The sequence below is a fragment of the Galleria mellonella genome, unplaced genomic scaffold, assembly GCF_026898425.1.
Source record: "Galleria mellonella isolate WM207_F2 unplaced genomic scaffold, CSIRO_AGI_GalMel_v1 utg173, whole genome shotgun sequence".
In the NCBI taxonomy this organism is placed as follows: Eukaryota; Metazoa; Arthropoda; class Insecta; order Lepidoptera; family Pyralidae; genus Galleria; species Galleria mellonella.
This window is the reverse complement of record NW_026442016.1, coordinates 3,580,472-3,596,601: the sequence shown is the minus strand read 5'-3', so window position 1 is coordinate 3,596,601 and position 16,130 is coordinate 3,580,472. Positions and strand designations below refer to the sequence as shown.

General features: G+C 33.2%; 1 protein-coding gene across 1 annotated transcript in view; it reads right to left on the bottom strand.

Moving 5' to 3' along the window:
* Nucleotides 1–16,130, bottom strand: part of LOC113515629 (disks large homolog 2-like) — a 50,782-nt gene that overhangs the window by 21,810 nt on the left and 12,842 nt on the right. Inside the window, exon 2 of the mRNA XM_052893358.1 lies at nucleotides 6,900–7,283. Coding sequence (XP_052749318.1) covers nucleotides 6,900–7,167 — 268 coding nt within the window. The 5' untranslated portion in view covers nucleotides 7,168–7,283. The remainder of the gene's footprint in view (nucleotides 1–6,899; nucleotides 7,284–16,130) is intronic.

Below are 16,130 nucleotides of genomic sequence, written 5' to 3'. Positions count from 1 at the left end.
AGAAACTTTAAGCTTGAAATTACTTTTTATTTGAATAATTTGAAAAATTGCCGAAAATATTAAAAAGATTTAATTTTTTATCCTTTAAAATTTTCCGCTAGTTTATTAAATTTTAAGTATATTATTGTTGTAAACCAATCTTTACCAAACATACTACTACATAATACATGTAGTATTACTAATATTTTCCTATATTTTATGTCAATGAAACTGCAACCACGCGATAGTATTGGACTAGAATAATTATACTCAAAGTGGACACCTTGCAGGTTGTAATCGACCAGCGGGTGGTCCCAAGGGATCTATGTCAGCAAAAAACAATTAGGGTCCATGAAATATAAGGTGGTTCACGATAATGGACACCATTAAAGCAAATCGCAACCACGATTTTGGATTTCCATGAAAAGAATAATATATATGTACAGGAAGTATGTTGTATGTACTTATGTATATTTATGTATCTTGCTAATATAATATCAAATACAAAAATATCTTGTTGTTTGTTCACACTAATCTCCGTAACCGCTTACCCAACAATTTGCAATAGACAGTGCAAAAAAAATATTCTGACATAGAATATTTTTTTGCCCTATCTACTGGTACTTTCTATAAAAAACGTATATTATTTTATTTCTTTAAACAAATTATAAAATTATCTGTAAAATTATATATATATTTTTTTAAAGTGATTACCATTATACTATTAGAAATATATTTTCAAGTTAAATTATGTAGAAAAAATTGTTATATTTAAGTTTATTTTTTTTTTTACTTTATACAAAAACATAGACTTAGTTTCGTATTTACAATAACTGTCAATAATAATAATATTTTATTTTTCTATTTATATTTTTATTTCCTAATGCATTAATAAAATTACTATATTATCTTACAACTGCATCTAATTAAAATTTATTATTGAAGGCGGAACTTTATGTAACCAAGTCGTGGATGTTGTGCCCTTGTTGCGAGGTGACATATCTAATTACATTTCCGTGATTACAATTGTCCGTGAGTATTATGCTAAATAATTTCTCTAAGCACAGTCAATCGTACAAAATTTAAAATTCAAAGAGTGAAATGAAATCTCTCCTAAGACTATAGGACTATCTTATAAACTAAATGTGATCTAAAAAAATTTAATATTAAATTAATAATACAACTAATATACAAATGGTATGGTTGAGTTAGTATCCCATAACACAAGTCTCGAACTTACTTTGGGGCTAGCTCAATCTGTGTGATTTTGTCCGTATATATTTATTTATTTATTATTTATATAGACGAAAAATATTAAAAATGAAAAAAGATCCAATGGATTTATTTTTACTTATTAAATTGTCTATAATTGTAATTATATTATGTATAGATAATAATTTAAGCACATCATTTAAAGTAATATTTAAGTAGGATTCCTAATTTTATTCTTTAACAGAACAACACAGTAATACGGCGATACAACATTACGCCGTGTCATCCTACTAATTTCATTCAAATAAGAAGGCACGTTAGTTGTCTACTGTTCGTAGAACGTTGTCTACTGTATGTAGAAAGAAAGTAACTATAGCACATGTAAGATTTGTAGACTCATCCTTCAGACAAAAAAAAATATTTATGACCTGCGCAAACGAGGTTTATTTTTGTAAACAAATATCTCTAGAAGGAAAGGGATTGTTGGTAATGGAGACTAAGAATCCTATTGCTAGCAATATACCCAAATAGGTTGACCTCCTCGCGGTTCTCCCTAGAAACTATCATGGTTAATTCCTGATGAATTCATCATGATGGGCTAACTGGCCTGTTTTCATTCTCATCTATCACCCTTCACTGGTGCTCTGCCAGTGTATCCCGTTAGAGCAGGCGGGGGCACCTTAATATTTTACCCATCAAAAAAAAAAACAAATATCTCTTAATATTTGTCTCCTCAGCCCGAACTTTTAAATAGCGACATACAATTTTTCGACCCACACTTTAATCAGGTTATAAAATACCTAAGTCTGTTTTGCTCTAGATTGTATTATATGAAAATCGATTCAAAATTATTGACGTAATCGTGTAATCATCATTATCATATCAGCCATTTACTGTCCACTATTGAATATAGGCCCCCTTGAGGGTTTTGCTAGTAGTTGACATACTTGGCAGGCGAGTTGGCAACTGCAGTTAGGCTTTGGTGATGTTTAAAGAAGGACGTTGCTGTCCATTCCTCGGCCATTAAGTTTCCTTAGTCGCCCCTTACGACAAAAGAAAGAAGAGCAAATCGTGTAATATAATTACTAAAAATCAAATGAATCGAGAACTCTTTTCTTTTGTATGTCACATTAACTGCATGCTACAATCCATATACGCTACTAATATTATAAATGTGCAATATTAATGTATGGAAATTTGAATGGTTTTTACTCAATCACAAATAAATGGCTGAAATAATATAAAATTTGTTAAACAGGTATATTATATTCCAACTTAATACATGGGACACTTTGTATTTGATTCATGCGGGATAATTCTCGGAAAACCATCATCTGCATAGGGTTTTTTAGTCGTGAAAGTTTAGTGCAGAAATTAAAAAAAAATACAGCATCGATATTTAATATTTTCCTAGTAATATCTACTATGTATTCATTCGTACTCTGAAAATGAAACTCTATATTTCAGTTCGTTATATAGCACTAAAAACATTGAAATTTTGCAGCTCACTAACAAGCAAGTCACGAAATGCGGCCGTGTTTTTTTGTGTTAACGTCACTCTTGTTTTGTACCCGTATTTATTTACGGTTTCAATATTATTGTAAACATGCATAAAAATTTAATAAAAGAAATATAGCCAGTTCAGAACATTAGATAAATACAATAATCCGTATGATGCCGAAGTAATAATATTGTGACGAAAAGAGCTATTTGCCAGAATAGCATAAAAGTCCACTAAAGATTTATATCCTAGCACAATACACGGATGCAAGAGAAGAAAAGTTCTAAATAAAACTGTTAGTAGCAGAACTTATAAATACTATTCATAGAGAGAGAAATTATGATTATATTGATAAATTATCAATATTCGTACTTCTTTTATTTTTTTATTTCTTTGGTATACCAAAGAAATAAAAGGCCATGCTTAATCTATGATTTCTACTAATCTGTATCCATAATAAAATAGGTAAACGATCGAGATTGATATTCGATGATTCGAGAAATAATGTCAATTATTCATTGACGGCCTCGGTGGCACAGTAACAGACACGTCCGTTTCTATAAACGAGGCCAGAAATATTTTTAGCGCATAGCCTAAATCTAGCTATAAAAAAAATATTTTTCTTTTCAAAGGATTATTTATTTATTTGTTTATGTATACTTTATTGCATCATTTATAAAATAGTAAACACATTTAACTGTAATAATAAATGATACAAAAGGCGGCCTTATCGCTAAGCAATCTCTTCCAGACAACCTTTGGGTAGAGAACATTGAGAAAACAAAGAAAAATAAAGGGTAGGTGGCGCACTATTATATTAGTACTATTATATATAAACAAATATATACAAAGATATATACATATATATGTATATACATATATATACATAAACAAATACATACATAAACATACACAAACTTAAAAGTACACATACAACAGGAGAGAGTGACACTGGAAGATGAAGATAGAACATGGGAAAAAATAGTTACTTAAAGGGAGAGATAATGGGCTTTAACAGAGGTTTTGAAACTAGCGAGAGATTGAGCGCACCGAATAGAGGTAGGTAGTGAGTTCCACAGGCGAACTGCCTGTACAGTAAAGGAATTGGAATAAAAGGAAGTGGAGTGAGTTGGAAATTTGAGACGGAGATTATTGACACTGCGTGAAGTTTGGCCATTGGCCTCACTAAGAAACACAAATCGATCTTTGAGATAATCAGGAACAATGGGGTTAAAAAAAATCGCGTAAAGGAGAGATAGGATATGTAAATTAAGACGAAAACGGATAGGGAGCCACTTGAATTGAGTACGAAATTGAGAAATGTGATCATACTTGCGAAGACCAAATATGAAGAATACATAAATTTTGAAGACGCTCAAGCTTGTTTAATTGCTCTTCAGTAAGGTCTAAATAACAGGAGTCGGCATAGTCAAGAATGGGCAGGAGTAAGGAGCGTGCAAGCGCAATTTTGGTGGTAACAGGAAGAAAATTACGTAATCTATTCAAGGCGCTAGTAACAGCAAAAATTTTTTTGCTAACCTCTGAAATTTGCGGAGACCACGATAAAGTACTGTCAAAGATAATGCCAAGATTTTTTACTTTTTTTTTGTAATCTATTAGAACCCCATCAAAAATTATTTATTCCTATATGATACTTTTGGCATCTATACTGAAAGTATCCTAAATTTTTTTATTTTTTTTTATTTTTGACCTCTTACTTGCACTATGTTACAAAATTACTTATATTACAGCAAGTAACATAGGTTATATATTACTTTCGAAAATTCTACCCACTCGTGCAAAGCCGCGCTAGATTTTTAGTACAAATATAAAATAAACGTTCATTATCATTCGCATATTCAATATATTATGCTTGCTAAATTAAGCTATACGTGATTTTGTGAATAAAAATAACACAACTTCACATTTCAGTTCTCAGTAACAAATTGAGATAGTTTATTTAGTTCTGCACTCTTTGGTTATTAGGATCGACAATTACATATTTTACAGGCCTCCATCACGAAGTTGGTCTATCTAATCGGAACTCTTACGTAGTTAATACGAATATCATATAGAATTTCAAGGGTCGTCATAAATATTTTATAAAGTGGGACTGTCGGTTTACTGTATAATATTAGGTTAACGATTCTTAATTTCCATAGTTTTGTTCCCGTTACAACATATCGAATAGAAATGAAACAAAAAATCTCATAAGTTCGATCATATTCAAGTAGAAGAAGTATGAATATAACTTCGGGAAAATTTTTAGGATCTGTACTATTCGAACCAAATTTAATCAGTCCTCAAGCGTACATCAACGAGTTTTCATTTTCTAGTCCATTATGTTGCTTTATTTGGATATTTACATAATTTGGTATGCGGTTACCATTTATTTATTTCACCACGATCTTTAATGACTAAATTGGTATCAAATTCAATATTCAATCCAACTTTTAAGTAAACACTATCTAAGATACAAGATATATTATTATTTAATATAGATATTCAAGACTAAAGGACCACTCAGGCCATTCTTTACATTAACTTTAAAATTTCATTAAAAATAAACTAAACCGGTTACAATCATTTTTATAGAAATCAAGTTTTGTAAACTCTAGATAATTTATATTCAGGTAATATAAATAACTTTTTATTTATGCGAATTTATAACTCGTCCAAAATATTATACCCTTCTAATAAAAATATTTACTCTTTGTATGATTTTCATATCGATAATTTTAATTGCGGATACTTTACGTTTCCAATTAATAATTTAATTCGTTCATTTTAGAAGAAAATAGCCCAATTCATTATAATAAGCTAGTAAGACTCCAAACCCACAAGAACGTGAACTTACGTAAATAGAAGGCTCTCGACAATTTTCATAAATATAAGGCAAATTAGCGAACGAAATGCGAACAGCCACGAGCGAAGTCTATGTAAATAGGTTATAATTTAAACATAATATCTTGTTTGCCCACGGTTCATATTTGTATATTAATGTTCTTATTCAAACAAACTGTGTCTATATCAATAAACATTATTTAAGTAATTAAAACATTATATTTGAATAATAGTAAAATAGTTCACACAGTATTAAAATGCATTTTACTCAATCATTGTTTGACTTTAATGAATGATTGCTATATTAATATTATTCTCCATTAATTTAAAAAAATCATAATTGTTATCATCATTATAATCGTCATAAGACTTAATGTTCATAAAAAATTAAATTATCGCAAATTATAACTATATATATATTATATATATATATATATATATATTATTATAGTTAGAAAAATGTACCAATACATCAATGTGAAAACTCTTTATACTTTTAAATATTTGTAAATATATAGTTATCATTGTCGTATCTTTAATTTAAAATATTTTGCTTTCTATTAATATTAAATGGTAAAAGTTTGTAAAGAAGTTGGATATTTATATACGAGTATATCTTTAACGTTTCCACGCTTAAATGTAATAACGTTTATAATTGTAGGAGTATAAACGGTTATACAGATGGACATCTTTTAAAATAAAGGAATAAGTTTTATTATTGAAATAAAAAAGAAACTTTTTAAGACTGAATCCTGCATACATAACCACAAGTACATCATACTTAACTCTTATTAATATAATAATAAAATATCAAATATTTAAAAAAAAATTCGCTTACTTTATTTTCAACAATTTGTGTACTACTGGATATTGGATGGATACTCATCTAAATACTATAATATTTTTAATATTGTAGTTTTGTAGAATTTCACTGTTTAATCGACTTATTACATTTACTATCTTAGTTGATAAATCTGTAGCAACTACCTATCCACTGATAGCCATACAACTTAATTTAAAAAATAAATAAAAATAATATTTAATTTTCTTTAAAAAAATTATAATTACATTCAAGCTTTGAATATAATTTTGAAAGTTCAAAATTATATTCATGTTTTCAGTATATTTTGAACTTACTTCAACTGTAAATGCCTACAATCTACATAGATTGATTTAGTTAGGTTCATCAGTTATTTTCATATCCCAACTATGTTTCTTAGGAAAGTTGTTCATGAATAATTGAATACAGTCACTGGATATACCTTTTTCGACCTATACCTCATATTTATAGGCAAATTCCATGATCAATATGTACATATTCATCTGTTCATTTACTTATTATAGAAATAATAATATTACTTACATTCTTCGGTGATCTGCAACTCAATCTTATCGAGATCTTCGACTTCGTCATCATCAAAGTCGGTCTGCACGGTGACATCGCGTGTGTAGTTCTCGAGCGCGATGACGTCAAAAGGCGCGCGCTCCTCTGGGCTGGGCGTGCGTGGTGTGGGTACGCAATGTGCGTCAGGTACCTCGTGACGCGCGCGTTTGCACGCGGCGCACCCACATAGCGAGCCGCGCACCCGCAGCAGCCACACTAGCCCGAACAGCGCCATCCACGTGGTCATGCTGCGACTACTGATTCCACCATCACACACTTATCTCTCACCAACTGTCACTTGAGTCTCTCATTAACATTTTGTTCAGACTCACCTTTTCAGTCAATCAAAAATTTGTTTTGCATCTAAGACAAAGTATATGTCAATAAGCAGGACGTAATCGATATTATTAATATCTTTTCAAGGCAGTTTTCTACAAGTGACACTAAACATTATTTCCAATAATGACTTATACCATCGACCCATATTTTTTGAAAAAATATTTAGTTCACAATAATACATTCTGCTAAAAGGATATTAATAATTTTGATTTCGACTTTTATATGTCATTATTCTGATTGTAGAACTCCTAAAATAAAATATTTATAGATACTATAGCTATAGCTCTGTATTTTGTTAAGTGTCCGTGAAAACGATAAAAAATTAATACTAAAGAAGATGTAACAAATAAAAAATGAAGATGAAAATTATTGAAACACGATACATATTTTGAGCATTTAAATAAAGAAAGAACTGGAGCCACTTAAGATGATATGGCAGAGTAAAGACTCGATGAAATGATAAATGGCGGCAATAAATTGCAGCCTCCACAGATATAAATGGCACCCCTTAAGGGGAGGACTCATGAAAAATATCAATTCGTCACCAACGATCGCCGAATTCTCCTTAGACGAGAAATTAATGCCACAAATATTGAAGAATGTAGATGAACATTACTCCGGTAATCATATTTTACGTTCCCTAAGGCACTGCGAGTGCCAACATAGAACGCTTATGAATCAATATTTTTAGATTTCACTGGAGACATTAGTAATCCATGAGAAATGAACGTTACGGGAATGATAATAATATTGAAATTTGAATCTTAATAAATCTTTATTTCAATTACATCGAATATTTGGGAGACCGACCCTTGTACGTAAACAAATTTTTATCCACTGTTAATTATTGACTGGTGACATAAGTTTACCTACTTTTATAATAACCTTGCTATAAAAAATCGTTGCACACCCTTTAATTAACAAAAACAGTGTAAGAAAACTAATAAAGAATGAGCACAACACGTCATTGAAATGAATGCAATATTTAATAGTTATAAAAAATGTCGTCAAAGGAAGATTAATTTTTAAGATGCTTAAAACAACATATTTAATTGAGTTAAAAATTGAGGGTTATTAATTGTTTATAATTACTCCAAATTGTTTATAATTACTCCTCTCCATCCAAAGGTTACCTGGAAGAGATCGCTCCTAGCGATAAGATCGCCCATTATTTTCTCATTGTGATTATTTCTTGTTGTTTGCGCTTGAAGGTGAGAAGCTCTTGGTTGAAATGAAATGCTTGTCCGTGCCTCAAGTTTTATAATAAATTAAAATAAATACAAAAGTGCGTGTAGTTCTATCCGTTAACAAAATTTGAATGTTTGACCTTCTAGCGGTTAAACGGTCTATATCTATGGTTCTAATATTGCAAGTACGAAAAATTTACTTTTTATTAAAACGTCTATACTGCCAAATCTTGAACATGCCCCCGGCCTTGGAAGCTTCAGCTTTCAATTTTAAAACCTTAAAACTAGAATTAGTCATCAAGTAAGGGACATATCTTGCTGTAAGCGCGTCTCACGACACCTGACGATGTGCGAATATCGGCTACTCTAGTGATGCCGTCTTTGCCAGGGAAGATCTTCACTATTCGACCGAAATGCCATTTTAGCGGCGGTAGGTTGTCGTCCTTAATAACTACTAGCATATCAGGCTGCAGTTCAAGTGTGTTCTTCCTTCCTTTAGTCCTTATTTGAAGTTCTGACACGTATTCTTTCGCCCAACGGGACCAAAATTGCTGTCGAATCTGCTCAACTCGTTGATAACGTGTCAGTCGATAAACAGGCGTCTCAGTGAAGTCATCACCAGCAGGCGCAGTAAGTGGACGTCCCACTAGAAAATGGCCTGGACTAAGAGGTGACAAATCTTGTGGATCTGAGGACATAGGGCTTAAAGGACGGGAGTTCAGGACCGCTTCAAATTGTGTCAACACTGTGCTGAACTCCTCGTAGGTTAAGTGCGCGTTTCCTACTATACGACGTAGGAAATTCTTACAGGACCGAATTCCAGCTTCCATAATCCACCAAAATGAGGCGCATAAGGCGGTATGAATGTGAATTGAATATTCTGAGCCGTGGCATATTCTATAATCTGTGATGAACAATTAGCTAAAAAATGTTTAAAGTCATTCATCAATCCAACAAAATTTCTACCATTATCAGAAACAATCTTACATGGATTGCCACGCCTAGATATAAATCTCTTTAACGCTAATAAATATGCATCTGTTGACAAGTCACTGACGAGTTCTAAATGTACAGCGCGCGTTACAAAACAAATAAATAAGCACACATAGCATTTTGTCGTCCTAGCACCTTTGCCCTTACGATTAAGTATGAGCATTGGTCCGGCGTAGTCCACCCCAGAACGCATAAAAGGAAAGCCCGAAGTTAAGCGTTCTTTTGGTGAATCTCCCATAAGGGGAGTAGGAGTCATACCTCTCAAGCGTTTACAAATAATGCAATCATAAACAACCTTCAACCTGCAACAACTGCTTGTGTTCGTGTCTGAATAGTAGTAGGGAGAAAATATGTTTAGATGAAATTAAAATCGGATGTTTTTATCAAAATTAAAGTCGGGAGAATTTACAATCCGACCACCAACACGAATTAGTTTATTTTTATCAATAAATAAATTTAATTTACACAAATTATGCTTATTAACTAGAGTACTATTATTTGTGAGTAACCTATACTCATCTGAAAACGATTCTAGTTGAGACAGTCGAGCCAAAGTTATATCAGATTCCCTCAATTAATTGACAGTGAGAGTACCTGACCGTTGAGTATTTTTATTGCGCGTATTATGAATAAAACGTTGCATATATGCGACAGTTCTTCTCATGCGACTATATTGAGAAAATCCAACAAATGGAAAGAATGTACGTTCGCAGTCTTGATCAGTAGCGTAGGAATGCGTTACACTGGATTTCAACTCAGGCAATAGTTGCTGAGAGTCAAGTGAATTTAATGATACATTATTGCAACTGAAGTTAGTGTAACGAAGAAAAGATGGGCCTTCCCACCATAAAGTAGAAGATGAGAGATCCTCCATCTGAATACCGCGCGAGATCAGATCAGCTGGGTTTTCCTTCTCTCTGACATGACGCCATGGAAGTTCCTTCCCCAACTCATATATTTCTGCCGTTCTATTTTGTACAAAAGTTTTTTGTACTAAATAGAAGAGTCCTTCTTCTGAGACCTTGCATTCGAGTGCCAGCTGCTTTAGACACCTAACAATAAGAAACGGTGCGGAGGCTGTCCCATACGTTACCGTGTTTAATTGATAAATACCTAACGGTTCAGATGGATTGTCACGCCACACAATCAACTGGAGATCGCGTTGTAATTCGTTTAGGAGACACTGCCTGTACATCTTTTCGACGTCTGCACAAGCAGTGTACCTATGTTGTCTGAAACGAAGCAAAATGTCAACTAAATCACCCTGCACTGGAGGTCCGATTTGTTGAATGTCATTTAAAGACACTCCACTACTGGTGGCGGCACTCGCATCGAACACCACGCGAAGTTTTGTTGTGCTGCTGTGCTCACGATACACGCCGTGATGAGGTAAAAAGAAGTGTGGGGTTCCATATAAAGTTACTCGCGTCATATGATCTAATTCGATGTATTCGTGTATAAATTTAAAATATATTTTTTTATAGTTAGAATTACGTTCTAATTGCCTCTCTAGTGCCAAAAAACGACGTTCAGCTTGTGACAAAGATTCACCCAAAACAGATGGCGACTGTTTCAGTGGCAAGCTGACGCAAAACCTTCCGTCACTATTGCGCGTGGTAGTACGAATGAAAGCTTCCTCACAAGAGCGTTCTTCGTCAGTCTGTATGTCACTAGTTTTAGGCACCTCTTCTAACTCCCAAAACCGTCGTAACTGAGTGTCAATAGATTGAGTGAAGTTACATTGGACAGACGTATTGATATTGTGCGTGTTAAACTCAATAGGCCCTGAAATAATCCAACCTAACCTTGTATTTTGTAAAAGGGTCCATTGGGTAATCTCATTTTACCCTCGCATAATAAGTCCCAAAATAAGTCTGCGCCTATTAAAATATCAATATTTTGAGATTCATAATATTGTGGATCAGCCAGCTGTATATAGTCAGGTATCATAAACGACTGCGCGCGTTGACTATACATAGCAGTAGGTAGCGTAGATGTAATGTGCGGCAACACAAAACATTTAATGCGTGCGGAGTAATTTTCAATGCGTGATTTGATCTCGATATCACATATCTGTGATGACGTTGTTACTGTGTTGCCGACACCTCGAATTTCGCAAGTGGACTGTATTAAGTTTATATTAATTAAATCGCATAGTGGTTTAGAAATAAAACAATGTTGACTACCACAGTCGAGAAGCGCGCGTGCTAAGTGAAACTTATTGTACCTATCGGCTATCTCGACTATAGCTGTAGACAATAAAACGGGTCGCATAGTAGATTGTTTGTGAATTAAATTAAAATTATCTATGTGTGTACTGTTTACTCGAGACGAATGAATTTGCTCGGGGATGGACTGCGCGGGCGGTGCGACAGTCGCGGGGGTCATTTGACTAGAACCCGGGGTTTCGTTGTCGGCTAGATGCATTGATACGACCGCTACTCGATCAGTCACGTTATTATGAATAAGCGTGTTGTGTTTTTTAAAACACAGTCTGCAAGGTCCAAATTTGCACATACTAACTGAATGCCCTGGACGTAAACAGTTCTCACATAATTTATTTGCGGTTATAAATTGCAGTTTAGCGTCTAAGTTAGTGTCCAAAAATGTTTGACATGAATAAAGTGGATGATCGGCGTTACACATTAAACACGATTTCTTAGTAGACGTGATTCGACCTTGCTGTGACTTATTGGTGGAAATATTGCAGTGCACTTTATGTTGTGATTTTTTATATGACGGATAATATGACGATTGTTGTGAAGTCGCGTTTTGAGTTTTAACGTCACTGTTAACCCTGTGTGAAACTAGCAATGTTTCCAACATGTCAGCCCTGTCTCTGAGGAACATAAGTAAATCATCTACCTTCAGTGAAGAATTATCATTAATATATTTTCGTGTGGTGCATTTAAATTGTTCCCATTCACGTTCGGTGGTTTCATCTAACTTAGACGTTATAATAAATATGATTAAAGTATCCCAGTACTCAGTAGGCTCACCTAATATTTTTAATGCGCGTAAATTTCTTAGAATAATGTCTGTTAGTTTTCTGAGTGCATGTGGTGATTCCTTAGAAAGTTTTTGAATAGTAAATAAGGCCTTAACGTGGTTATGCACCAACAGACTGCTATTGTTGTATCTGTTGAGAAGTAGTTCCCATGCTACCACATAGTTACTAGCAGAGAATTCTAAGGAATCGATAACTAACTCCGCGCTTCCCTTTAGTGACGATTTTAGGTAGTGGAATTTCTGAATATCGCTAATTTCATCGGAATTGTGTACTAGAGATAGAAAAATGTCTCTGTATTCGATCCAATGCTCATACGTTCCATCATATACAGGTAGGGAGATGGTCGGAAGTTTTATAGACTGTGACGCCCTATTACTGCCCTTACTGGACGCGCTAGTGACCTCTACCGATTTGAGCAAACATTCAGCTTGAGCTAGTGCATGATAATAACAATCTTCAAACAATTCTCTTTGCGTCAGCTGTGAATCTAAATCTGAATCTCGTACAGTTTTTTCGATTTTTGTTTGAACATCGCTAAACTCTGCAAATAAGCTTGTAATACCTTGCATGCGTAATTTTACATCGGCACATTTTTGATTAGTTAATTGTTCGAGGGTAATATCACTAACGGCATTAGAAAATTTAGTAAGCCTGCTTTTTAATATGCCACGCGTCTTGACTAGATCCTTTAGCAATTCATTATCGTTTTCATTATTAGCGACTAGCCTATTAGGGGATCTTTCACGATTTATTTTAACACTAGCCTCATTTATACTCATTTTGGCAAATTATGAAGGTACTTACGTTTGATTCTTGGTCTGTAAGATCAGCCTGTGCTAGCTGCGACACAAAGCTGCTTCTTATTGCTAAACACAAGAACTGTAACGTGACTAAAGGCACGGTGTGACACAATTGAAGCGAAGGAGATGGGGTTAGGGAGGATGGCAGACCGTTCCGGAATGCGCTTATGGACGATTGCTGTCTGCTGCTGCTCCTCCGACGCCTTAATCTCGATCCTTACTAGATGTCTTCTCACTTCTCGTAGTCCAAAACTTGTGCGATGAATTGGCATACGATGAGTCCAATGGTCGCTGACTCGTACTTTTCGTATTATTATTCGGCAACGAAGGTCCAAAACACGTATGTTTGCGCTTGAAGGTGAGAAGCTCTTGGTTGAAATGAAATGCTTGTCCGTGCCTCAAGTTTTATAATAAATTAAAATAAATACAAAAGTGCGTGTAGTTCTATCCGTTAACAAAATTTGAATGTTTGACCTTCTAGCGGTTAAACGGTCTATATCTATGGTTCTAATATTGCAAGTACGAAAAATTTACTTTTTATTAAAACGTCTATACTGCCAAATCTTGAACACTTGTAATTATTTATATTTATAATAAGTTTACTATTCTAATCTTTTTGAGGAAACAATAAAGAGTATCTATCTATCTATCTAGTATAGATAAATAAAAAATTAAATATTTTTAATTGGCAATCCAGCTGCACTAATATTTATAGCACTTTCGTGTGTTGCTTATTATTCTTGAAGATTGAGATGATGGAGATTCCATTCATGTCAAACACTGGATTGCCTTTCAAACAGAAACACCAATACATATTTCTACTTTCCTACAGAAACCACCATTATGGTAAGGAGAAAAGAGTCTAAACCTAGACCTGACCTCGTCTCTTTATTCACTTTGATTTAGCTTCTAAACCCAAATCTAGCCCGAATTTACTGTCTGTCAAAACAAAGGAAAGACTTTTTTTATTTACAAAGGATGTCACCAAAAATAGCTTAAAGGGTTGGCATTTAGAGAAATTGGACATTCAAACAATATTTTATATATTTATTATATATACATACAATTTATTGTTCTTATTCATTTTACTACCAAGTATTTTTTACTATGTAAATCACTATATAAAGATAAAGATATCTATCCGTATACCAAATTTCATTCAAATCTGTCTAGTCGTTCAAGCGAGATTGAGTAACAAATATACTCGTATAAACATCCTTACAAACTTTCACGTTTATAATATTAGTAAGATAGCCAAATATTTTTTAACACTATCAGCTGTAGTGACTTTTGTATAAATAATCATATTATTTCAAGAACTATGTATTTTATTTATTAAAATATTAAATGTCCGTACACTCGCTTGTAATAAAAACAATAATCAACTGTAAAATTATTTAGCAATTTATCCTGACTATATATATATATATATATATATATATATATATATATATATATATATATATATATATAAAATATTCTAGGTTGATTTTGACAGAGATGTTTTTCTTTCCTAATACACGTAAGGAAAATCGCAAAAACGGCTGGTCATAAACAAATGTAAGGTAAAATTAACATTGTGATAAATGTAATAGAATTATATAATTTTGAACGTCAGAGATCTGTAACGAAGGCTTCAGGCAACAGCATTTAAATTGCAAAGGTTCTTTATACCATGACTACACTAACAACAAACATCACTAGACAAATACACACAGTACAATGAAATGCTAATGTTACAATAATATAGTTTGTGTAGTGGCGACGTTGTTTACAGCTTATAGAAATTCTATTCAAATTTAAATTACGAATATTAACTTATTCACGTATTAGATTCCGAACCAAAAACTTTCATGTTTAATTTACACTAACCTTTATATCAATATTAGTTCTTACTTGCAACTTCATCCGCGTAATCAGGATAAAAAATATCCTATGTCTTACACTATTACTACATATACACCAAATTTCCAAAATGATTAATTTGACGGCGCTAAGAGGTAATAAACAAACTCACTTTTGTATTTATAATATATGTAAGAATTATGAATTAACTGAAACTCGCAGAAACTATTTATTAAACAACTATTTTCTTATTGCTTTGATACCAGGTACAGAACATAATCTTCCTCGTTCATATAATATCTTGTTCATCCTTTATCACCGCATTTACGTTCACGACACAGCGAAAAAATACTAATAATTTTTTTCTTTATCAATGAATAAATCATATATCAACATCAGCTTAAAATTCCTAGTACGGAATTAGGCAATACATTAAAGTATAGAAAAATACATATGGCCGTGTAGGTCTCATCATAAGCCACCACCCTTCCGTTCCCGTGGGTGTCGTAAGAGGTGACTAAGGGAGGGGCACTAGCGTCCTTCTTAAAACATCACCAAAAGCCAAATTGCGATTGTCAATCCGTCTACCAAGCGTGACAACTACTAGCAAAACCCCTCCTTATGGGAGAGGCTATGCCCAGCAGTGGACAGTTAACGGCTAATATAACAACATAAGAAAATACAATAAGATTTGTCTTATTAATTCTTCAACATTGAAGTATTCCAACCTAATGCGATTTTACTCTTTCTAGAAAAAATCTCTTGGCTTCCATGTTAGCGGAGATATTATATAAAACACTAAAAGAAACATTGAGTCAAATTGATAACTTGTTTTTGTGAAGCCGGCTGAAGTGAGGACAATTTCTAAAAGTTAAATGAACGAGTCACATAAAGGGTCGCGTACTAAAATATAACACTTTGTAATAATATTATGTCAGTGTTACTTAGTTTCGTTCCGTTGTCCACCCGCTCACACCAATTTCAACGTTGAAACGTTCCCTGGATAATACGAATTTGAGAAAGAGATATAAACTTT